Raw genomic sequence first — 26,212 nt, forward strand, 5'->3', positions numbered from 1 at the left:
GCGACAAAAATTAGTGCTTCTGGCCGATACGTCGGCTTTGGGTTAGAGAGTGATCAGCGAATACGAGGCTAATCCCATCGCTAGCGATAGTGACGATGAGAAACGTATTTATAAGGCGGAGGCTCGTGCCAGTAGGAAGGCTAAGGCAGACAAGACCAAAAAACCTAGAAAATACAACTGGCCGTACAAGCGTCCAGAGGCATCGGGATCTGCGCAGGCGTCACAGGGCACCAGACAGTGTCCCGGATTGTGTTTTTCCTGTGGAAAGGCGGGTCACTGGAAAAATGAATGTACACAGAACAGTTCTTACCAGAACAATAAGTTAAGTAGTTATTTTGAGATTTTAGACTCAGTAAAAGTCACTGACTTTACCAAGGGTACTGTGTGCCAAGAAAAGGCTTATTTGAGTATAAATGAAACATTATTTAAGGCCGAGAAAGAAGGCAGTGACCAGATGTCGGATAAAGGTATAGTAAATCCTATTTCACCTGTAGGCCGATTAAGGCAGAATAAAGACAAATGGTGCAGGGTGTGCAATAATCAATATATTTTAGACGTTGTTGAAAACGGATATAAATTACCATTTAAGAACATACAAGAAAGTGCGCACTTGAAAAACAATAGATCTGCACTTGAAAACAAAACGTTTGCTAGAACGGAGATAAAGTCTTTGTTAGAAAAGAGGGTAATATCGAAAGTATTAGAAAAACTAATTGTGGTAAATCCACTCACAGTTGCTTATAACAAGGCTGGAAAGCCCATGCTGGTGTTGGATTGTAGGCATGTAAATCCTTGTTTGCATATGTTTAAGATAAAATTTGAAGACATAAACACAGCAGAAAGTTCGTTTGACCTTAATACATGTGTTTATACTTTCGACTTAAAGAGTGCTTATCACCACATAGATATTTATCCTGAACATACTACGTATTTGGGATTTTCCCGGGTTGATGACGGAGTTGTAAGACATTATGTGTACAGTTCATGACCATTTGGAATTGCTTCCGCAGGGCATATTTTTACGAAAACTCTAAGAGTGTTGATTAAACACTGGAGATCATTAGGACACAGGGTAATTATGTTTTTGGATGATGGAGTAGGGGGACATGCTGAATTTAAAAAGGCCATGTCGTCTAGTAATTTTATACATAATTCTTTGATAGATTTGGGGTTTTTACTTGCGGAAGAAAAATGTTGTTGGAACCCTTCACAAATAGTATGCTGGTTAGGCCATACTTTGAATTATAGATCTAACTGTATGTTTATTTTGGAAGAAAGAATTCTTCGATTAGAAATGTCACTAAAGTCAGTTCTATTTCAATTGTCAAAAGACAAGTTAGACTTGATACATGTAAAATGTTTAGCAGCAGTTGTAGGCCAAATAATTTCCCTATATAGTGTGGTAGGTAAAATAGTCTGCCGGAAGACCAGAGATTTATACAAGTGTATTATAGGGCGTGCACGTTGGAACGCAACTGTTAAGGTAAGCGAACAGGCTCAGGCTGAGCTACAGTTTTGGCTAGAAAATGTAAGAACATAGAACAAAAAAGGTAAGCGATTGAAGCAGTTATTTTCTGCTAGTTTAAGTATGGTAACGGGCGCTAGCGTCGTTGGATACGGCGGATACGTGAGAAAAGACGAAAAGTCATATGCATATTATAGTAGTTTGTCCGAGGAAAAGACATTTATTAACCAGTCCTCAGGTGTTCAAATAAATGAAAAGGTGTCGTCATATGAGACCGGGTTCCCGGAAGTGAACCATGAGGAAATGTTCCAAGGTATGTATAGCAAGTTTTCACCGGAAGTAGAATATTACACTGTTTTTGCTCTCGGATGTGAGCAAAATGTTTTGACAAACATAGAACAGGGTTCTACAAAGGAGAATTGTGGTAGTTTGTCTGAGGAAGTGACATTTTATTATCAGTACTCACTTGTTCCGTTACATGAAAAGGTATCGTCGTACAAAACCGGGTTCCCGGAAGTGAACCATGAGGAAATGTTCCAAGGTATGTGTAAAGGTAGCAAGTTTCCACCGGAAGTGGAATATCTCACCGGTTTTGCTCCTGGGTGTGTTTACAGTCGACAGGTTTGCCACACATTATGATAACAAATGTGACAGATTTAATTAAAGATGGTGGGTACCTGGTGCAGAAGCAGTTGATTGTTTCACACAAATATGGACCGGGGAGAATAATTGGTTGGTACCACCACCAAATTTAGTCGTTCAGTGTTTGAATAAGTTAAAACACGATAAATGCTTAGGAACTTTGGTTATTCCTGAATGGAAATCGGCGCCATTTTGGCCATTGTTACTTGATGAACAGGGCAATTTCAGTTGCATTGTGAAAGAAAATTATGTTTTTCCTTCTACAGGTGCTGTCACAAGGGGAAAAGGGAACAATGGAGTGTTTAATATAGAAACTTTTAGTTTCAGAATGTTAGCATTGAAGTGCAGCTGGTAAAAACCTTCAACATAATGAGATTTATTGAACATGTACGATCGGATTTTGACCTCATGTATGTCTTTCAGGTACTGGCTTGAGGCAAACACTAAAAAGAAAGTTTGACAAGGCTGGCGTTCAGATAAATAACGAAGAACAATGTATAGACAGAATGGCTACACATATTTTGAGCTCTAGAGCTGATAGCACTGTAAATAAATATGCTCATCAAGTGAATACTTTTAAAGACTTCTGTATTTCGAAGGGATGTCCCTGTGATCCAGCACATTCCATTCACGTCGCCATGTATTAATCGAACTAAATAGACAGCGGAAAATCGGACAGCATAATTATGGCAGCTTTTTATGGAATTAAATGGTACCATAGTAATAATGACTTCCAGGATCCAACGGAGAACGTAGTGGTGAAATCTATGCCAGAATATGCAAAACGGTTGAACTCTAAACCCACAACGAAAAAGGATGTAATTACTACAGAACATTTAATAGAGCTTTGTAATATGTTTTCAGAATCTACGGATGTTATCGTACTCCGCGATCTGACAATGATTTTGTTAAGTTACGCAGTTTTTTTTTTGCGTTTTGATGAAGTTAGTGAATTACGTTGTAGTGATATTGATATCAAGGACAGATACATATCTTTGTTTATTAAGAAAAGTAAAACTGACATATACAGGGGTGGTAAAGAAGTACTTATTGCTAGCGGTGAAACGTCGGCTTGTCCAGTTGCTATGTTGCAAAGATATTTACATTGTTCAAGTATGCATTTAAAATCAGACTTGTATCTTTTAGACCTGCATGCAGGTCCGGTCACAAATGTTTTTTTAATTGATAAAGATAAAAAGCTTAGTTACACTCGATCAAAAGAATGTATTGTGTCTAAGTTAAAGCTAGTTGTGCCTAATTTGCGTTTAGGAACACATTCGTTGAGAGCAAGTGGTGCCACCACTGCCGCCAATGCTGAAGGCGTTTCAGATAGATGTCTAAAGCGACACGGTCGCTGGAAGTCTGATTGGCCAAAGATGGTTACATAGATGATTCATTAGAGAAAACGTTTTTTTATTACAAAACAGTTAAAGTTATGAGTACATATATTGTTTAAGAAAAATTCGAATTTGAATGACATAGGCTCTAACATTTGTATTAGTTCTATAGCAAGTCTTGCCCAATGCAAAACAGAGTTTGTGTTTTGTGCGTAGTTATGTTAAGACTTTAAAGTTCTGCGCGTTACGGAGTATAGCCGCAGAACATATGTCTTAACGTTGTGTAGCACAACTATTTGTGCGAATCACTGATGTGTTGGATCACGTGATCAGTGATTGGTCAGTTGGTACGTGGTGGGAATTAATACGGGTAACGCGGTTGTTAGTCAGTTCTACGCTTGGCTTCGATTGTTTTACTTCCACTTTATTCAAATTCGATTTTTTGTTAGATTATAATAAATATTTTGATTTTGTAAGCTCCGTGTAGTTTATAAACTGGTTTGACAAAGTTGATATACTTTTTGTAGAACGTTGAACAATACTCAAGACATAATGAATAATTTGTCTAGTTTTACGAAAGGCTATTACTTTTTATTATTTTTATTATTTTTATACTATCAAGATACAGTAGGTACAGTTTTCCAGAGTTTTTTACATTCCCAGTTCGGGAATGATTTTTTAATCTCTGGTTTTTAATCTGGCCTATTGTATCTAGGTTGACGACTGTACAGTACAGTCAGTGTGTATAATGCGTTTTCGTACAAGATAATTATCTGATAATGTTATTTGTATGAAGTTGATATGCATATTATATGCTATTTGGTATTTATATAAAGAATATGATCATATATTCATGTACTTGTACATAAAATGCTCAAAATAAAACAATCGCAAGTCTTGCCCAATGCAAAACAGAGTTTGTGTTTTGTGCGTAGTTATGTTAAATAGAAAAAGTGGAAACTCCACAGGTCGCTCAACACAACAAAAACGAAAATGGTGCAGGCTCGGTTTGATTGAGCCTGTTCATGGACGGTAGTGGAAATGCATGCTACCGTCCACGCCCTCTAGCCCCGGGTTGAGCAGAACTCAACATTTCTAGACGAAAATAAAACGACAGGGTTCAAACATGCTTGAATGCTAGAACAAAATTTAAATTTATATTATATGTATATAAGCGCCTCGTCATAATTGCATAATTGATCGTTGCAATCTTTTATCCATGCGAATTTTTTTTATCACCCAATTAGTATCACATGCGCATAAATCTAAAATAGTACTGCTGCGCATCTGATAATGAAATTATAGATCATAAGCCTATCACATGCGTTATTTTCTGTTCTGCGCATGTGATATGATCCTTAATTTTATAGCGCATAAGCAACAGCGCTTTTCTTTTCTTTTTCTTTTTTTGCGCACGTGATATTATTGTTCATATCTCCTATTGAGATTAATACTTTCGCATCCGATTCGATTAAAAGACTGAAACTATCAATTTTGACGTGGTGCTTACTTACATTGTATATTATAGTATAAAATTACTTTTACTTGTGTTCATGCATGTGTGAACCCTGTAGATATTTCTTCTTTTAAAACAATAATTTGCCGTCCGTGCCAAAGTTTAGAAAACAACTACCTGTCACATTGCTTTAAAAACGTCTCGGTCGGTATTCATATATCCTTTCCGCAGCCTTAACGTAATAAAACGTATTAGCGTATGATGGCCCTTTCACGCTTCCGTAGAGTCAACATTTATTATACGAAATTTATTTTGAAAATATTTCCGTTACGGACCCCTGTGGGATTTGTGTTTTATCCCGAGCTCAAATATCTTTTCGTAGATGAAAAGCTGACATGCCGTACTAAAGCCCAGGTAATTTCAATTCGTTAGAAAATGCTGAAAATTGACTTCCCAATAGGAAAAAACAAAGAAAAGAAGAAGTCCTCGCGCACACATTTAGACGGGGTGACCCCTTCGCGTGACTCTTGACTATCTACGAATCAAAATACGGCTTTCGTTTTCAAGTTTAGCATTTCTACTTTCATTTTCTTTACTTCCGGAAATAGCTGAAGGTCGAGTGACGTCATTTTCTGTGTTGTCAAAAACATATATATGCCTGGCGAGATTGCATAAATATGTGCCGGCCGTCCTAAGGATATCTCGCGGTAAACATTTTCCATATCACCCTCTCATGAATGCAATATCTACAAAAACAGCTGTGATATGTGGTTATCATTTTTAATACACGGAGCACTTTAAACGACAAAATAGTGATTGTACCTTTCCAAAGCATTCCCTTTCCGATTGAACTCATTTTATATTCATAAAAAGGTATATGCTCGTAAACCAGGCCGAGATACACATAAACACCTTCTTCAGACATGATTTCGCGCTGATCAGCGCAGACAAAAGGCTTGTACTATGCATTGTGGTTAATTATTTAAACGCAAGTTCTATAAAAAAAGAATGTTTCATCAATGTCCCCGTTTTGATGCTTTTTGTGGAAATTAAAGATAAGTACGCGTGTCTGTCAGTGTCATTCCTATTTAAGTACAAAACCTAATGACAGCACGTTGCTCCGTGCATTTTGACGTCAGATTGTTCTGAATATGGTATTGTTTTCATCTCATTACTTTTTTCCTTGTTCAAGACGTCATACTTCCGGTGCATTTAAGTTAACAGAAGTTAATGGTGTGAAATACAGTTAAAAATATGAAAATATGTTCTTTAAAAAGACCAGTAGATGAGGGATTAGTTCAAGATAAGTTCAAGATGGCGGCATTTGGTATTGAAATAGGAACAAAATTTGTATATTCAACAGTAATAAAACATAATTATACCAAATGACCGGAAAAGTAGGTCTTACTTAATGTGCTACTCCGTTTTTACTTGAAAAAAAGACGTGATAATTAACTAAGTTTCCGCATATTTTCCAGATGAAATCAGGCGGTTATAATCCGCATACCATTCTATTACAAATGCATAAAAGCCACCATTTCCAGAGTTTAACCACAACTAATGAAAAATAAGACGGCAAATAGTGACTGTTTGAAGTCGTTTAAATAAAATAAAAACTCAAAATCACCTATTTTGAAGATACAAGCTATTGATTTAACAGGGTTACTGTCACGTAACGTCATGAGTTTCTGCTGTAATTATTAATTATTTTGGCCTTATTTAACAATTCAGTGGCAAATCAGAGACAGGATTACGTAATTGTCCATAATAGGGTAAAAACAAACACCTTTAGTTGTTAATAATGTTGTTATACACCAACTTCCGTTTCTGGATAGACATGAGAACATTAGAGTCTTATGACATACTACACAATTAACTGGATTGCATGTTAACTGAAGATTGTTATCTTTTGATAGACATCGTCATCTAAACTAATTTGAACGATGATAATTCAATTTATAAGATTAACATTCAGGATTATATTAAAATATGATAATAAACAGAAATAAAAGAATACAAGGGTTGTCCCAGAAAATGGCAAACTTTATTTATTACAGTTAGTGCTAATTGGCGCACACTTAATTTTACCCATACTTCCTTTTAAATTCATGTAACTTTCCCGATATGCATCTCACACAATTAAAGTTTATATCGTCGTTATGCATTGACTGCCGTCCATTATTTAAAGAATTCTCAAATAATATGATAGGTATTCAATTTTAAACTCTATAGTCCTGTCGAGTATACATTAAAATACCAACAGTTAAAATAATTATTTCATGCGTCGCTTATTTTCGAAATAATAAGAAAAGTTCGCGTTTTTCTGGGACACCTCGCGTATAAAGACAATATTCACCACACACCACGGTTGTGTTATACGAACAAAAAAAAAAAATAAAGAAAAAACGTTTTCAATAAAAAACTACAATTGGACCGTTTCCCAATTTTTTAGATCAGAAAAAAATCCAACTGCATTGTTTTTCCAATCGAAAATTCGGCCGGGCGGATATTTTTCCATTTAAAAATGTAAAAAATCCGAATGGATTTTTTAAAATTTCTCAGGAGACCGCTATTTGATATAAATTACGTTCTTATATTATATACAATATATACAATAACCAATTGTTTATACACACTTTGAACAAAAAAAAAAATGTTGTACGCCCGGAAAAAAATCCAGCACGATAAAATATGGGAAAAAATCCGATTGGATTTTCAAAAATTCCAATCGGATGCCATATATCCGATTGGAAATTTGAAAAATCCAATTGGACAAATATTTTTAATAATCTTTTTTGTACATAAGACAATTAAAATTAATGCAAATCTGTATTATCCATTGCTCATTGGCCCCTAAACTACCATCCAAGCTAAACAAACGTTTTTAAGTCACTTAGAAATGGTAGCGAAGTTTGCCAAAATCCTGGTTTTGCAAAGATATCCTGGTGGCTGTTCTATTATGAAAAGGAAAAAATATAATTTAATGAAAGTGTTACAAAGTGCAGTCTGATGATTTATTTTCATATGAAATTTTAGATAATAATAAAATAATGTTTTAATTCACATAAAACTTTTTCCTTGGAATAAATTATTTTTTGCTGACATGGAAACTGTTCTATGTGCAGGCATTCACTTTGAACAGTTTTGCGAGGAAATAGTTTGCTTCACCAGATAGAACAAAGGACACATTTTGTATAAAATAGAAATATATACAGATATGAGTCTAATAAATTTCCTGTATATGTATTGGGACAAGTAGTACATATTTATGTAAAAAGGTGATTTCATGAAAACATGTCACTTGGATTTTAGCTTTGAGCCCATGAAATGAAATCAAAACGTTACCGCTACCGAAATCACACATTAGCTTACATTTAGTATGGGCAAGCGAACATTCTTAACACCGTTTATTAGTTTTGTACAGTCCGCTTTTATGTGATTTTTCAAGAAAAAAAAACAGCAGCATTTTATACGTTGTTTACGTCATAAGCTGACAAATATGGACACAGATTTTCGAAGACGTCTGAAGATGTCATGCAATGTTAATGAAATATGTATGAAGATCACAGTTATGAATTGTTCTCAATTAACATATTACATGATACTTTCAATGACTGTAGTTGTGGATGAAGATATCCTAACCATGATATCCGACAGTAACGAAGTTCTTCCTAACCGCATTTTCAACCAGTACCATTGAAACAAAAAAAAAAAACAACAGAAATTAAACATGGTACACAAGCAAATATTTTCCGAATCAGTCAATATTTTCGTCTTCATCAAATTCCACACAAAAATAACTTAGTTAGATACAAATGTGTTGACAAATTAACTAATTGTTTTCGTGCTGGAAATAGGACTAAATATTTTGATAATAATTAGGTAATATAGCTAATGTTACTTCATAGTTATTGACATATACATTTAATGTGAAAAATATTACATATATTCACAAGTGTGATATAATTCGTTGGCGTTTTTTTTAATTTGAATACACTGGCGATAATCAGGATTTCAAAAAATGAGAAAATCCGTTTTTTTTTCTTGATGAATAGCCGAGCGTTTAAACTCTATTTATGCACTTACTAGGACCGTTTTAGCAAATTTGACGCTAAATTAATATGCTGATATTCATATGATATATTTTGATATATGACAAAAGAAACGGTTTCCTGAAGTAGCAATGAATAGAGTTTAAGGTAGTTCGATACATTTTGTGCGCATGCGCGAATGGTCTCGTTTTACGTAAATTCGAAAAATTTAAGTGTGTTGAATTTTACTTATTTTTTGCTTGCTTTCCAAGAGAATCTTCAATAATCGGCGTCTTAATGGAAAAGGTAGAAGGAAACTATTCGTTGAGACTTTAAATTTAAGTTTATCGCGGGATTTTTAACGACATTCACCGGTTTCGTAAAGCGGTCGTTTGTTTTGGCGCAATGCGGAAGTGTCGTCTTGATGCAGTTTTTTGGCTAAAAAGTTGACGAATTCTTCGTCTCACAAAGTCTGTCATTTGTTTTACGTTTGCCATCAGTTTTAGGCAGTAACTGTTAGCTGTCGAGAGTACCGGAACAGACTGTGAAGTATTTCTATAGATCTAAATATGGTTCGTAAAAAAGGACATTTTGTCTGGCATTCGGAATTCCTACACTAGTGATCCATGAGGACTTTATCCAGTTTCCAGAATGGCAGGAAGGAAGGACTTATTGAATTAGACCACTTGACAAGGCAGCTTACAAAAGTCAAAAGCTTGTCAACATTTTCCGTAAAATTTCCAAAATAAATACTGGAAAAAAAAACAACATGGAAATACATACGACATCAACACAAAATAGCACAGCACCAGAATGAATGCGGAAGTTGTCATGAGTGGTGTGGCATTGTTCCTGTTCATTTATGGTTTACAGATTCCAAAAGTCTGGTGAGTCATGTAAAATATATTGTATTGTCATTTGATAGTAGATCATACTGTACTGTAATTGTTGATTAATTATTTTAGTTCATTTTAAAGCCCTCAACAGACGGTAGGTTTTTGTTGTACAACACCAATTAAATTTAAGATGTACAGCCAAATGTTATCGTGTGTACGATGCTATTCCTTGATTTCGTAAATCTTTCTTGACCTACAGATTAGGACATGTTCTATTTTGTAAGATTTGAGCCGCGTCATGAGAATACCAACATATTGCCTTTCCGACCAGCATCTGCGCAGTCTTGTCCATGCTGTTCGCTATGAAATGGTTTCTCTAATTGCAATAGACTTTGAAAGCAAACATCACTGATCCTGATCAGACTGAGTGGATGCACAGGCTGGTCTTGATCCATGCTGGTCACAAAGCCACTATGTTGGTTTTCTCATGGCGTGGCTCATTTGTGTCATGCATAATCAAATTCATTGGATATTATTTTTTATTAAGAATGGTTACATTCAGACATTCTTTTCAGTACCTATTTTAAAATAGTACATCTTTGAGATAATTAAATTAGTGTTGTACAACTAGAACTTAATATCTGTTGAGGCCTTAAGGTTCTTTTATCTTTTCTGGAGTAATGGACCATTGTGCTTAAATATGTTTTATCATGATGATTTATGAATGAATTAATAAAGACCTAGTATACATAATTTTAAAATATTTAATTATAAGTAATCAAGTTAGTATTCTGTAACAATGCGAATTGTATTGATTGTCAATTTTCAGGACCAGATATGATTATGTCTATTTTCAGAACCAGATATGAGTAGAGTACAGTTTGAGAAATGTCTTGGTAGAACAGATACTAAGGAAATAATAAAGAGCAGAACAGACCACATTTCTCCTTCTTATAACTGGTAAAGTTCGAAGTAAGGGCGAGTACAATAATGCAGCCCCAGTGAGAGTTCGTGATGAGGTGTCAGCTGTAAATGTGTGGTCGTTAAATGATGTGCAGTCAGATTGACAAGTATTTGAAGTAACATTAATTTATAAATTATCAATTCTGAGAGAAATTTTTGCTGAGCTTTGTGCAGGATACTCTTAAAAAATACGTGAACCAGAATTTTATATTATAAGTACAATGTCAGATGTACTCCAGACTTCACACATATGTTGATGTTTATACATATGTGGTGATTAATTTGTCAAGTGAAGAAATTTTATGAATAATGTTAGTGGGTGACAGAACAGAAGTACAAAGTCAATTACAGAGGTCGACAACACTGAGTTTAGGATGCAGAAAAAATCCGGTGATTCAGACGAAACAATATACATAGAAAGATTATACTAGTAAAATGAAAACTTTTAGTGTATGGAAAAGTTTGGAAGCAGGTTTACCATTGACAGAAGAGACAGTATTTACAGACTGGTCTACACTTATTTTGATTTGACTTTTACACGGTGATTCCTCCAGTAAACAGCTAGTGATCTGAGAGAATTGTGTTCATTATATCATACAGGTTTAGAGTGAATGTAAAATTAATGTGTATTTAAATAAATCAAAATTTTTCAAAATTGGATGTTGAAACTTTACAACTGTTTAGTATTTCAGTAATCAGTTAGGATTTTTGAGTGATTTCAATAAAGTACAAATTAAAAAAAAAAAATCACTATCAGCCAAGATGATGTGCTATTGTAAAACATAGAAAGAAAATTCACAAGTCACATTAACTTGGTAAAAGGGATTTTAACAGAATTAAACTATAATTGGTGAAGGAATCTGCATGTTGTATCAAATAGCTATAATGTATTTTGTAGTTCTTTGGATGTATTTTCTATCTATGATTCTATCTCTTTTCAAACTAAATTTTATCTCTTAAATCTATTGAAATTGCCATCAAAATAAAAATTTCTTTTAAAAACAATATATTTAAAAAATAAAAGGTATATTCAACAAGCCAGTACTTTGTTACTAATCTTAGTCAGTGGAATTTATTTTTAGACTTGTCCTATTTTTTTTTATTCAGTTTCTGGATCCCCATTTCTAGTTACTATACACATTTTGGGATTCCAGCAATTTTCCACATCCTCATTACAAGATAGTATTGATTTTTCATTGGTCCATAAAATAAAACTGTTCTATTAATAGATTTTCAGAAAATCTGTTTGAGTTATTTATACCCAGTATACAAATTCATGTACTTTTATTTGATTTGAACATTACTGTTTAATATTATCCTGAACAAATTACAGGTTTTCTTTGCTTTATATTAGAGAATTTTGGTAAATTTCGTTGATGAAAGGTCCAAGGTACTTTTCTCAAATAGTCAATTAATAGAAATTTTCAAATATAATATCTTGTGCAGTGAATTAAAAAGAAATTTATTTATTTCAGTACTAGTCAGTTCTGAACTTGAGAGATACTTTGATAGGTTTTTAGCTCGACTATTCAAAGAATAGGGGAGCTATCCTACTCGCCCCGGCGTGAGCGTGAGCGTCACACACATGTTAAAGTTTGCGTACCACCCCAAATATTTTCAAAGTGCATTAAGATATTGCTTTCATATTTTGCATACTTGTTTACCATCATGACCCCAGTCTGTAAAAACAGAGGAGGCAACTCTGTCAAGCATTTTGACTGAATTATGGCCCCTTTTCGACTTAGAATAAATGTTAAAGTTTGCGTACCACCCCAAATATTTTCAAAGTGCATTAAGATATTGCTTTCATATTTTACATACTTGTTTATCATCATGACCCCAGTCTGTAAAAAAGAGGAGGAAACTCTGTCAAGCATTTTGACTGAATTATGGCCCCTTTTCGACTTAGAATAAATGTTAAAGTTTGCGTACCACCCCAAATATTTTCAAAGTCCATTGAGGTATTGCTTTCATATTTTGCATACTTGTTTACCATCATGATCCCAGTCTGTAAAAAGGAGGAGGCAACTCTATCAAGCATTTTGACTGAATTATGGCCCCTTTTCGACTTAGAATAAATGTTAAAGTTTGCGTACCACCCCAAATATTTTCAAAGTCCATTGAGATACTGCTTTCATATTTTGCATACTTGTTTACCATCATGACCCCAGTCTGTGAAAAGGAGGAGGCAACTCTATCAAGCATTTTGACTGAATTATGGCCCCTTTTCGACTTAGAATAAATATTTAAGTTTGCGTACCACCCCAAATATTTTCAAAGTCCATTGAGATATTGCTTTCATATTTTGCATACTTGTTTACCATCATGACCCAAGTCTGTAAAAAGGAGGAGGCAACTCTATCGAGCATTTTGACTGAATTATGGCCCCTTTTCGACTTAGAATAAATGTTAAAGTTTGCGTACCACCCCAAATATTTTCAAAGTCCATTGAGATATTGCTTTCATATTTTGCATACTTGTTTACCATCATGACCCCAGTCTGTAAAAAGGAGGAGGCAACTCTATCAAGCATTTTGACTGAATTATGGCCCCTTTTCGACTTAGAATATGCTTATAGTAATGTTAAAGTTTTACTCATTGCTTATCAGCTCTTGTTGGTCTACTACACACTTTATATATTTCTATGGCTTGATTAGAAGTAGCCTGTTGGTTTAATTCAGTAACTTACTATAGGAAGAATTATTTAAGGTAGCTCAACACAACTTCTGGACATAGGTGATTTATTATCATATAATGATATAAGATAATTTTCATTGAGTCCTACATACCAGAACATTTTTGAGTGACAATTAGAAATATTTTATATTACTTGGGGTGGTTCACTACCTGTTAGAAATATTTAAGGTGGTTAACCATCTGTTAGAAAATGATAATACGGTACAGTACTGGGACTTGTTTTTGCAGGCAATTATCACAACATGAAATTTTATAGGTGCTGAATTGAAGGTCATTTCCTCCATGGTTATTGTCGTGGTGTTTATAACTCCCCCGCCACAAGTGGTGGGGGTTATAGGAATGGTCTCTGTCCATCCTTCCCTACTTCCGTCCTTCCATCTTCCGTCCTTCCGTAACATTTTGTGTCCGCTCTGTATCTCCTAAACCCCTTGAACATGTTGAAGGATTTTCATGAAACTTGGTTCAAATAATCACCTCATCAAGACAATGTGCAGAACCCATGAGTCTCCCATGTCGGTTCAAGGTCAAGGTCACAACTCAAAGCCTTCAATTTTGTGTCTGCTCTGTATCTCCTAAACCCCTTCAAGTGTGCTGTTAACAGACAGCTTTTGTGATACTGTAAAACCATTTAATTTCGTGGGCATGAAAGTTCGTGGTATTGGTCAAAATGGCAATTTCGTGGGGTTATGAATTCGTGGATTTCAACTTTTGAACATAAATTGAATGGGAATTTTACTTGTTCGTTGGGATTAAATTTCGTGGATTGACTCAACCACGAAATCCACGAAAATTTGTCCCCCACGAAAATTAATGATTTCACAGTATATCAGGAGCACATAATTCCGGACAAGCTGGTCTGATCATACCCAAAATCAAGTTATTCCAAAAGCTTGTGCTGGTATACATTGCCATTAAATCTGATCAAAATTGTTATGAAAATGTTCAAATTAGAGTGTTAAAATTGTCAAATATTGCAACATTTTATATAACAGGGACAGATAACTCTGGACTTGCTAGTCTGAAAATACCTGAAATCTAGGTCTGGCAAGACCCTATGGCCGTACACATTGTCTATTTTAGACAATTTTCTAAGTTTATTCAAGATTGCTTTAAATAAAAATGATACAGTTGTAAAAAATGGGTAAATATTGCTATTTTTTACTATATCAGGGGCACATTACTCTTGATATACTGGTCGGATCATCCCCATAATGCAACACATTCCAGATTATGTAGCCATGCATAGTGTTTTTTTACTTTGGTGAAGACTGTTATAGTAATATTCATGCTGGAGTGTTAACAATGCTATATAATTCATACTTAACTTTAAAAAAGTGGGTGGGGTAATATTACATCTGTTTTTTTATGATGAAATGTCGATGTAAATGGTTTGGAACTATTTTGTTATTTAAAATTATGTTTTGCACACATGTTCATATTGTTTAGGCGTTTTTTTTCATGAAAATATTTGTTGTTATAGCTTATTTGCCAGCAAACCCCAATATTCTAAAATTTTGGTACTTTCATGATAAAATACAGAATATCTCTCTTATATGTCCGGTGACCCCCAATTTTTTTACCCTTATTTTGAAGCAGTTTTGAGACACAATATATACAAAAAGTATTTCAAAAATCTTAATTGTAGAAATAATGTTATGCTATCTTTAGACTGACACAAGTACTGGTCCCATTTGAAAAAAGTGGGTGGGGTAATTATATTGCCTTGTGAAAATGAGTAACAGTATTATGTGAAAATCATTAAAATTTCATACTGACTTCATAGCATATTCAAACTGAATTGTTAGAAATACAATTATTTTACAACTGATAAAGATAGTTTGTGTTTTGAAATGTACCCCCAATTTTTCCAGGTTTTTCAAATTTCACTTTTGTCTTGACAGTGTGTGTAGAAAATGACCGATATAATGAAAAGGAGTTCGGTGACCTACCGTTTTTTTGCTTTTATATGAAATAGATACTAAAGATCTTCAAACATGCAAAGTATGAAAAAATTCTTAATTGTAGAACAAATTGGCCTGAAATGTATCCAACATCCTTAAACAAACATAAATTCAAGCGAGGAAATGAGTTTGAATTCTGCGTAAAATTTCCTTTCAAATTATCAAAAAAAAAAGGATTCCGAAATAAACATTTTATTATAACCCGATATTTCAGGATTCATTTTGTAATTTTGTCTTCGTTCTGTATGTTCATTGTTGCAAGTGTTTTTTTGTGCGAAACTGTCTACAAACTGGCGCTACGAAACTGTATGTTCATATAAAAACAAGTTATATACTGTGTCTGAAATTAAAGACAATTAGACCTTTGCATTACGATCAACGTAAGATATTGTAAACATTATATTGATGTATGTGAGTTGATATATATTCATTCTCTTCTTGTGTCATTTTTCCAATTTATTTTATGATAATTTTTCACATCTTCTGTTTAACAATCGCACTGTTTCAACATTTCATATGTATTCAAATATCTGTTTCACAAATCAGCAATGAGAATTTAGTCTTTCTAACTGATTGGGACCAGATAAGCTGTATTTTCTCTCTGAAAATTAACTATATCTCAATGATACACCGAATTTATAGATATCCATTAAGTGATAAATTAAATTCAGAAGTGTTGACTTTCCCTTTGACCCCATTTCGCCCCTTGCCGTTTCCTTCCCCTCCATAAATATTTAGCATAATTAAATATGTACTTGTTGGATGTTTGAAGCAACCCGTCTGAAATATTTTTCCATTACAGCTTCTTTTTGTTGTGGGCCTGCTGTGTAAATGCGTGACTCTGGGGCTGTGTTTTTGGTGCTCTGTGCTTCCGAGAAATCTACCCTTACCTATTATCTTTTTTAGTGTTCCCTTTTTACGTAGCAGCCTCGAGGAAACAAGTTTGCATTATAAATAAATATTTACAGTACTGCACATTATACATAAAGTCCATATATATACTTTCAGAGAGAGATAATATAGCTTCTCTGGTTTCAATCAGTTAAAAAGACTAAAATGTCACTACTGATTTGTGAGACATGAAAACAGAGATTTGAGTATATATATGCAAATGTTGAACCAGTAAGAATGTGTAGTAAAATTCGGGCTCGTATATAAAGCAGCATCGAAACAAATCTTACAGGGTTAGTAGACTTGCTGTGGCATGTGCGTGTTCGTTTGTACTGCTAGGCGCTTTTTGTCGTAATTGGTCTGGTATATTGTGGTGGTGATTTAATTCGTATAAAGTATTTCTAATATATAATAATTTATAATGCGAACTTGTATCCTAGCGGATCTCACGTACGGGAAAGTCAACTGTTCTGAATTTAACTATTTCCCTTAATACACACTGTCTTTATATATTCAATGTATCCTCGAGATCCAGTTTACTTTCAGTTAGGGAAATAATAACTTCTCTGCTTACAATAACTTAAACAGATTAAAACTTCACTACTGATTTGTGAGACATGAAAACAGAGATTTTAGTATATATATGCAAATGTTGAATCAGTACGAATGTGTAGTACAATTCGGGCTCGTATATAAAGCAGCATCGAAACTAATCTTATTGGGTTAGTAGACTTGCTGTGGCATGTGCGTGTTCGTTTGTACTGCTAGGCGCTTTGTCGAAATTGGTGTTGTATATTGTGATGGTGATTTAGTTCGTACTAAGTCTCTCTACTACTATATATATATATATATATATATATATAAATATATATAACGAACAAAAAAGAACCCGGAACGGGAACAAAATATCGTAAAATTATAAAATGACTTCACGCGCTCGCTTAGTTTTTCTTAAATTTTAATATAAAAGTCACAAATTAGTTTCGCCGTGAATGGCTCATCAGTGTGTCTAAATATGTAACAATAAGAGAAAGGGAAATAATTCAATAGAATTGACGTTGACGTCAAGGAAACAAGGGACGTAATTTCGACGTCAAACAGGGGAGTTAATGACGTTATAATGTTATTTATCAATCCGTATCATGTGAAAAGGAAGAAATCAAATCCTTGAACAATATATCTCTACAACTAATTCTTTAATTTCAAATGACAAAACTAATTATGTACATCAAAATATTTCTTTAAAAGAACGTAAAGCATTGAAGTCATTAGCAGAGGATAAAAATATAATTATTAAAGAGGCTGATAAAGGCGGTGGCATAGTAATTATGAACATAGATTTTTATAAACATAAGATCTTAGAAATGTTGAATGATGATTCATTTTATAAAGTAACGACTGATAAATGCAAACAGGATACAATGAAAAAGATATAAAAGCTTATCAGTTCAAATAGTAATGTCATGACCAAAGACGAAATAAACTACTTACTGGACTTTGAATATAAATCTAGTTACTTTTACGGCCTACCTAAGCTTCACAAAAGTAAGCTAGTAAATGACAAATGTAACGAAACGAAAGGTGAATATTTAGACTTATTTAATCCATCAGATTTAAAATTTAGACCTATTGTAGCATGTCCAGCTTGTGAAACACAGCGGCTCAGTAACTTAATCGACATTCTGCTAAAACCATTCATTTTTAAAGTAAAAAGTTATGTAAGAGATGACCTAGATTTCTTAAACTATATTCCAAAGAAAGTTAATAAAAGTACATTATTAGTCTCGTTTGATATTACTGCACTCTACACAAATATTTCGCACACAAGGTATAAAAGCAATCAAATACTGGCTACACACACACCCGGAATTAATTCACAAACGGTTCACAAAAGAGTTTATTCTTGAAGCAATTAAAACTATACTTGAAAACAATAACTTTATATTTAATGATATTTTTTACAATCAAATTAAGGGTACGGCTATGGGCACAAAGTTTGCACCAACATATGCTACTTTAGTTTTAGCATTTTTAGAAGAAAATTTATATACCAAATTAGAACAGACATATGACTTAGAATTTGCACATTATACACGAGAAAACTGGAAAAGATACCTTGATGATTGCTTCATATTCTGGAATAAAACAAAAGAGGAACTTAAACGATTTCATGAAATTTTAAATGATCTTCATGAAGATATCTGTTTTACAATAGACTCAAGTAACCAAACATTACCATTTCTTGACATATTGGTCATCAAAAACAACACTGACATTAGTACAGATATATATTTCAAAGATACTGATACTAAACAATACCTAAACTTTCATTCATGCCACCCAAAGCACACAAAAAGAAGTATCCCTTATAACCTGGCAAGACGCATTTGTACCATCGTATCAGATTCCAAAGTTAAGGCTCGAAGACTTAAAGAACTATATGTTTCATTAATGAAACGAAATTACCCAAAGAGTACAATAAAAAAAGGAATTGAATTAGCTAACAGCTTACCAAGAGAAACTCTCCTCAGACCAGTTGAAAAAGATCCAAACGAAATCATACCCTATGTATCTACATTTAACCCAAATAAATAAAGAGATGTTTAACGTTCTCAAGAACAATCAATTTTAGAGACTGATTCAATTATGAACGAATTATTAAGAGCCAATACTATCATTAGGAGCAAAAGACAGCCACCAAATTTGAAGAAACTATTACCTAGAGCAAAATTTTCTGAATTCAATATACAAAGAAACAACAGAGTTTACAAGTGCAATAGACCTAACTGTAACCTATGTAAACAAAAAGAAGAATCTAATTCATTTAACTTTAATGGGAAAATATTTTACGTGAATGAAAACATGTCCTGTGATGTGAAAAATGTAATTTATGTTATGACGTGTAATGGCTGCCATGACAAATTAAGAACTAGAAGAACAATTCATTCTCAACAAATTAGAGACCCGTCGGTAAGACAATTACCTGTCAGTAGCCATATAGACTTTTGCTGTAAAGCAGAGCCAAAATTTACTATATTCCCATTTTATAAAATGAAAACTAACAGTTTATCTGCTAGATTAACAAAAGAAAAATACTTTATTGACTGTTTTAAACCGAAATTAAACATGCGGAACATTTCACATGATACGGATTGATAAATAACATTATAACGTCATTAACTCCCCTGTTTGACGTCGAAATTACATCCCTTGTTTCCTTGACGTCAACGTCAATTCTATTGAATTAATTCCCTTTCTCTTATTGTTATGTATTTAGACACACTGGTGAGCCATTCACGGCGAAACTAATTTGTGACTTTTATATTAAAATTTAAGAAAAACTAAGCGAGCGTGTGAAGTCATTTTATAATTTTACGATATTTTGTTCCCGTTCCGGATTCTTCATTATTCGTTATATATATATATTGTGTAATGGAATTCTCCCTTATTAGATATACAGATAGGTAGACAGACAGACACAGTCAGACAGACAGACAGACATATTTCGTTTCATACAAAGGCATTATGCCCATCAGTATACAAACATATATTTGCATGCATGTTATTAACAAATCCAATCTATGACAAATCAAGGCTATACAATATGTACAGCATTTACAAAACAGTACACACTGGTTAACACAATATGTGAGGGGATAAGTTATTGTCAATAGTACGTATCATTTCATGGTAAAGAGGGCATTCAAATGCGAAATGGAATTCATGTTCTAATACGCTACATTACTGTCATTTTCTTTTATTATAACTAATGTTATGTGGTTTATACCAAAGGCCAGCCTCAACTGCTAAATGGTGCACAGAGACCCTTAATCGTGTATAGACTATTCTAAATTTTCTGATATTAACAATATCAAGATACGGTTGGTGATGTAAATATGAAAATAATTTATGCGTGCATGCTCTTGTAGTGTTTTCTAACTGACTATTCCAACGTTACACAAAATTATCATACAATCTCTCTTTAAATAATTCTAGATAAATAGTGGAATAACCAAACATGATAAAAACCTAAAAATTCTAACAAGGTATTCATATATTTGCCCACCAACTCTTATTTGGGTAAGAAATCTTAGTTTCAACAAAAAATATAAGCTTAGAACTTAGAATCATATAAAGATATTGCCAAATTTAGAGCAATATAATAAAAGAACGACAACTTTCGGAAGGATGCAAATAGTCAATTGTCCAATCATCACCAGGTATCGAAAAAGCATACACTTACCAAATATTCTAACGCAACAATTGATAAATTTCGAATATCTTTAAATATTAGTGAACATATTTTTTTTTAGATTTAAGCAACCGTTTAGGAACATATGTTGTTATTGACATGTAAAATTGACTTACAAAAGCAAACTCCAAATCATATAATTTTAAATATTTTACACCATTTTTAAAATAGCCCCAAAAGTAAGAATTCATTTATCGCAATTTTTTTAAGGAGAGTATATCATAGCAAGAACACAAAATCATATCAGAAAAAAAAGCATCGTTACCAAATTCAAGAAAATTAATTTTTGTGCCTTTGAGCACATTTATATCGAAAATGCTGTATCTAGTATATCCGCCGCAAGTAAAAGGACTTGGAAGGGAATTGACATAGACTTACTGTCATTTCAAATGACATTTCGCGATACGCTGACCAACATAGAAGTGCTGTATACGATCTCTTGACCCAACCGTCCTTATTAACTGCATTAAGAAATCCTTACGTTGTTTAGCGGGTTAAGATCCGGCTAGCGGGAGGGAAGTCTAAACTAAAACGTTCCCTAATACGCGGGAGGGAATAAAAAAGCTTAACGAGAAGGTGTTTAACTGTACATCAGTTGCATCCCTCTGTTTACCTGCACACATGTTTTTATTACAGAAGAACAAAATATAATTGTTTGTAACTTAAGCTGAATGAAAAAAATATTTTAGCGAAAAATGCTTTACTTGTATTACACAGACTATTCTCTCATTTATGGCTATTAAATACCATTCCGTACTGGAACATTTTTATAACAAATAAATGAAACACTCCCAGTGAAGGCCTCTAAGAACGTTCTCCATCAGATGAAATGTCAGTAAAGGGTGGTGATATGGCACCGGTGCTATATCACTTCCAATACGGTGCCATATCACCATGTCATGCCATAGCCCCCATTCTGAGCCAGGAATAATATGGCACCGGTGCCATATCACTTCCAATACGGTGCCATATCACCATGCCATGCCATAGCCCCCATTTTGAGCCAGGACATTTATGGCACCATATGGGAATTTAACATATGGTGCCATATCACCATTTAGGGTGCCAGATCACCATCCATCCAGGGTACCATATGCTTACCAGTAGACATGGTTGGAGGTACAGCAGAAACATCAAGTTCTGTTTTGCTACACTCGCAAGAATCGTGTTGCATCATATTTTTCAGTCGAAAATATCAAGAGGTCTAGATTTTCTTTGTGAACGTTTTATTCCACGACCACGTTGTGGTATCACCACCACCCTTCTTCCACGATGCCTGAACGACGAGGCCTTGGTTTTGAATCTTTTATGGTTTTGATCAAAGATTCTCCCAAGGATAAAGCTGTTGCTTTTCCAACAGACTTCAGCGCCCTTTTTCCACGAGACTTTAACACCTGTTTTGGATTTCTTCCTAACATGATATCCTTGACTGCACCCAGGCCTTCATGTTTGAGGGCCCTAATTGCTGATCTAACCATGGGTTTCACAAAAGGAGATGTTGTTTTGATAGCTGATTTAGAGATGGACCCATGTCCATGACCGTATTGGCGAGGAACACCACGATACACGGGATACATTTTGATAATAAGTTAAGTCGTGATTTCTTTCGAAAATGCAACTTCACCATCATGGTAGGGAATAACCTATATGAAACACTATGGACAATTTATGGAAAATGTCTTCAAGTTCTTTTTAAATAGCATTGTCGATTTCAGTAATGAGATGCTCTGGGGAAGAATACACCCCAGATTTGATACAGCAATGAAACGTGTACTGATAATTGATTTTCCTACACTTGCTGGAAGGAAATTTACTAAATTCCTAGCCAAGTTTACCATGGGTTGTAACAATTTGAAATTGAGATTCCTCCTTTGTCACATTGACAATTTCAGAAGGAATGATGAGTTCGACCAAACCCATTTCAAAATCATCTTTATTGACATGAATGGGTTTGGGTAATTTTGTCCTGAATTCACTCTGGGTATTGTTAGAAAACATTCCCATAGAGCTGTCACTGTTCACCGTTATGTAAAACGAATTCATCGCTGCTGACCAATAGATAGACTTTGCAACGTAGGCTGTTTTATTAAGTTTAAACCTGGGGTTGGTAAAATGTATCCAAGTGTGCTAGTGAGCAGAATTAACCAAATCCTATCTTCAGATTTCAGACAGAGTTGAATGATGGAAACCACCAGTACAAAATAAATGGCAAATATCTGTGACATGTAAGTGAGACGATTTTTTGGCTCACGAGTTTTACAAAGCATCGTAGTATTGTCTGTCACTTCCACTCTAGCCGAATCTGACTGAGACATCCTGTCAAAATGTAGTGTCTTTTATACCAAATGACTTTCTGGAATCCAACTGTCAAATTTCTTTGGATAATCTTCCCAGTGAACTTTAATTTCTTTGATCTTTTTTCCACCTACTTTCCTTGTGCGACGAGCAAGGACTGATTCAATTTCGTAAATATCTTTGTCTTTTATAGTCTGAATTTCAGGCAAATAAAAGGATCCTTCAATTTTTTCCCCACCTAAATCTTCTAACTGAACGGCCGGTGGCAAAGAACGGCGAATGTGAATGACCTTGAATAATTCTTTGGTCCAGTTTGGGAGATACACTTTGTCAAAAGTTCGCTTTGTTTTGTTGATGCGAACTAAATCACCCACTTTGACCGAGATAGGTTTTGATTTTGATCCATACAAGTGTTGTGATACTTCAGGTTCTGTTTTTTCAGTGACCGATGCAGGTGTTGTTTGAATACTCCGATGAAAACTATGATTGTAGGCATGAACCAAATCATCTAAAATATCAATATAACGTCGCGCTTTTTCATGTGTGAAATACTTCCACATGCGACTTTTCAAACTTCTTTCAATTCTTTCAATAATGCTCGCGTTAGTTTCAGGATTGTCTGTAGTGAAAAAATGAATATGTTTGAACTTTTGAAAGTCTTTATTTTTAAATTCAGACCCTTTGTCAGTTTGCAAGGACTTTGGGGATCGACCTGAAATTTTCAAAATAGACTCGAACGCTTGAATCAAAGTTTGACCTGTTTTATTATAAATTTGAACAACCCAAGCGTATTTTGAAAACACATCAATGACACACAACAAATAACGAAACTGATCATTGTCTTTCATTAACCTCTGTAAATCTGCTAAATCCGCCTGCCACTGATGATCAATGCCTCCCACCTTTGTTTGACGTCTTTTAAATTTTCGACGAATAGGTTTAGGCAACGTGTAGGTTTTCTGCTCCTGCAAACATGATTTGACTTGATCTAAAGATAAAGATTTGATCTGTTTTCAACTGACCGATACAGCTTTTGTACGCCCGAAAAACCTGCAGGATGTTTAGGATCGTAGTAAATTTTATGAAGCACAACTTCTTTTTTACTGTCCATGTTAATAAGCCTCCCAAGACTAGGACGTTGAAGCTCTGGATTCGCGTTTTATAGACTTAGCTGGTGTAGGTAGTAAGTAGGAACTGGTCTAAAAAAATTCATCTCCATCCTCTTCATCCTCGGACCCGTCTCTCTGTATCCATAACCAGCGCTGTCTGTTGCCAACATATTCCTGAGGGACATTAGATTATCTCAGTCCTCGAGAAAATTCTTGCCATCCTCTTGGGTTGGATCCTTTACGTTGTCTTAGGACAGCATTGACTAAATCAATCATATTAGATCCAGGAATAGGTTTTCCATTGACTTCTAAATTTCCCTGAGCATTCCAACTTATGCTCGGAGTTTGGCTTTACGACGCATGGTAACTGGCACACTATCAATAATACGATCTTGCAAAGTATCAGGCTTCTTCTCTGTTTGTACAGTTTGCTGTTGTTGCTGTTGAAACTTTGATGACGGTTGCACTGCCTTTTTATGAGCCAATTGAATTTTTTGTAACGTTTGACCGTATAATTGAGCTTTTCACTTTCAGACAAATCCTCTCGATGAAGTACAGACCCCATGTCTTTCTGCAGCTCCGATGTTTGTGTGATGTTAGGGTTTGGTGGTAATATTGGACGTTGGTGTTGTTCTGCTTTCCAACGATTCATCTCTTCCAGCATTTTAAAAGGAACAATGGCCATTTTCTTCATAATCTATCTATCAACTTTCCAAGACTCTTGCTGAGCACAGGTGCTAGCGCAAAAGCTAACAGTGGTAAAAATCCTCCTTTCTGATTTAATATTTGTTTTTCCTTCTGGATTGGAATCTTTTTGTTTGCCAAGTCCCGAAGTTGTTGACGCCTTGGATGCAACTGGTGCTTCTGTGCTTCTGATAGAGATACATTTCCTTTTAAAACATTCTGGCAGCACTCTCTCACACAGTTGATTAGATCTTCAGGCACGTCCTTGATTAGTCTTTTCCTAAACTGAGGCTATGCTTTGCCTAAAGCTAACATCATTGCCCCATGTTTCTTGATCAACGGTGTTTTACGTTTTGCAATTCTTTTGCATGCCATCTTCGTGACTGTCCCAGCAACAAAATGATGTTGTTTCTGTGAATACTTGGGCTTATATAGGCGACAGGGCTTCAAAGGCTGTTTTTGCAGCATCACTGATCGAACCTGATCTAAGTGTAGATACTTGTCGATTCAGTGGTGAAAATCGGGCTAACATTCCACTTGGATACCCTGTAAATGAGGAGAAAGGTGAGCTTGCCCAAGATGGAGTTCCATACGAAGTACTGGACAAAAACGATCTTGGGGTTGAGTTTCGGGACGGAGACGAGAACGAAGTTTCTCCTGGTGTTAATTTGCTTACAGTCCATTTACCGTTTGGAGTCAAATAGGTTAAGCCATCATGTTGATCCACCACCACGTTATTAAATCTTGATTTAGGAGTATTGAGAACAGAGGATGGGGAGGTACTCTTGGATCTCGATTGCATGGGACTTGGAGTTTGAAATCCAGACATGATACTGATAGGTGAGAGAGGAGATCTCACCGGTGTTGTCTGATCAATCACATCAGAGACACGACTGAGTGGTCTCAAAGGCGAGTCTTGTCTTGGTGAAGATTTTCCTCTGATAGTCACAAACCGATCATCGAGTTTCCTCATGGGTGGTGGAAGTGTCCTCCCTGTGGTTTTGCCCGATGATTTCTTGACTTGTATTTTGACTTTCAACGGTGATTTGTGTTTCTTGGCTGGTGTTTTAACAGATCTCTTTTTGCCTTTCTTGGCAACTGGCGTTTAGACAGATCTCTTTTTACCTTTCTTGGCTGGTGGCGTTTTAACAGATCTTTTCTTGACAGCTTTGTCCAATTTTCTCAAAGTCTTTAGTCCGTCCCAACGAAGTAGACTTCGAATCATAACACCTCCAATAAATCCTCTGCCTCCTGGTTTCAGTATCAATTTACGTTTGGTGTCGGCATCCACATTGGCGTCTGCTAACTGTTGAATCTCTTGTTGATTTCTGTTCATGAAATTCAAAGTCTGTTTAGGCAGTTGAATCTTTTTCTGTATGATGATCTTGGCTGCTAAAGTAAACCATGTGATCATTTCATGCAGACCCGCTTGTAATAACTGTTGTCTTTTATGAATATTTTTCTCCTGACTGTGCGATTCCAAGCTCTGATGACAGCTTTTGGTGTGTAATCCATGACGAATTGTCTTGAAGTGAATACCTTCTTCCTATGATTTCTTCTTTTATACTAGACCCGTGTACACAACAGGTCCTC

General features: G+C 34.8%; 2 protein-coding genes and 1 long non-coding RNA gene across 3 annotated transcripts; 2 read left to right on the forward strand and 1 right to left on the reverse strand.

Moving 5' to 3' along the window:
* The first annotated feature begins 2,793 nt into the window (after positions 1-2,793).
* On the forward strand, positions 2,794-3,495 carry LOC123523240 (uncharacterized). The gene has a single exon (XM_045300956.1). The coding sequence runs from the start codon at positions 2,794-2,796 to the stop codon at positions 3,493-3,495; it is 702 nt and encodes a 233-aa protein (XP_045156891.1).
* Positions 3,496-9,099: 5,604 nt separating this feature from the next.
* Positions 9,100-12,204, forward strand: LOC123565581 (uncharacterized). Its single transcript, XR_006689129.2, has 2 exons — positions 9,100-9,818; positions 10,625-12,204. It is a non-coding gene; the product is annotated as an uncharacterized LOC123565581 (long non-coding RNA).
* A 10,663-nt stretch (positions 12,205-22,867) lies between these two features.
* On the reverse strand, positions 22,868-24,620 carry LOC123523241 (uncharacterized). Its single transcript, XM_045300957.1, has 2 exons — positions 24,464-24,620; positions 22,868-23,445 (listed from the first exon to the last, which is right to left on the reverse strand). The coding sequence occupies exons 1-2, from the start codon at positions 24,618-24,620 to the stop codon at positions 22,868-22,870; spliced, it is 735 nt and encodes a 244-aa protein (XP_045156892.1).
* Positions 24,621-26,212: the final 1,592 nt, after the last annotated feature.

The sequence above is a fragment of the Mercenaria mercenaria genome, unplaced genomic scaffold (assembly GCF_021730395.1).
Source record: "Mercenaria mercenaria strain notata unplaced genomic scaffold, MADL_Memer_1 contig_829, whole genome shotgun sequence".
Classification (NCBI taxonomy): domain Eukaryota; kingdom Metazoa; phylum Mollusca; class Bivalvia; order Venerida; family Veneridae; genus Mercenaria; species Mercenaria mercenaria.

Excerpts from the sequence above, each read along its gene's own strand:
- LOC123523240 (XM_045300956.1), top strand. The coding sequence starts at position 2,794 with ATGGCAGCTTTTTATGGAATTAAATGGTACCATAGTAATAATGACTTC.
- LOC123523241 (XM_045300957.1), bottom strand. The coding sequence starts at position 24,620 with ATGGCCATTGTTCCTTTTAAAATGCTGGAAGAGATGAATCGTTGGAAA. Across the intron at positions 23,446-24,463 it reads TCGAGAGGATTTGTCTGAAA|ACAATCCTGAAACTAACGCG; the intron begins GTGAAAAGCTCA and ends TTTTCACTACAG.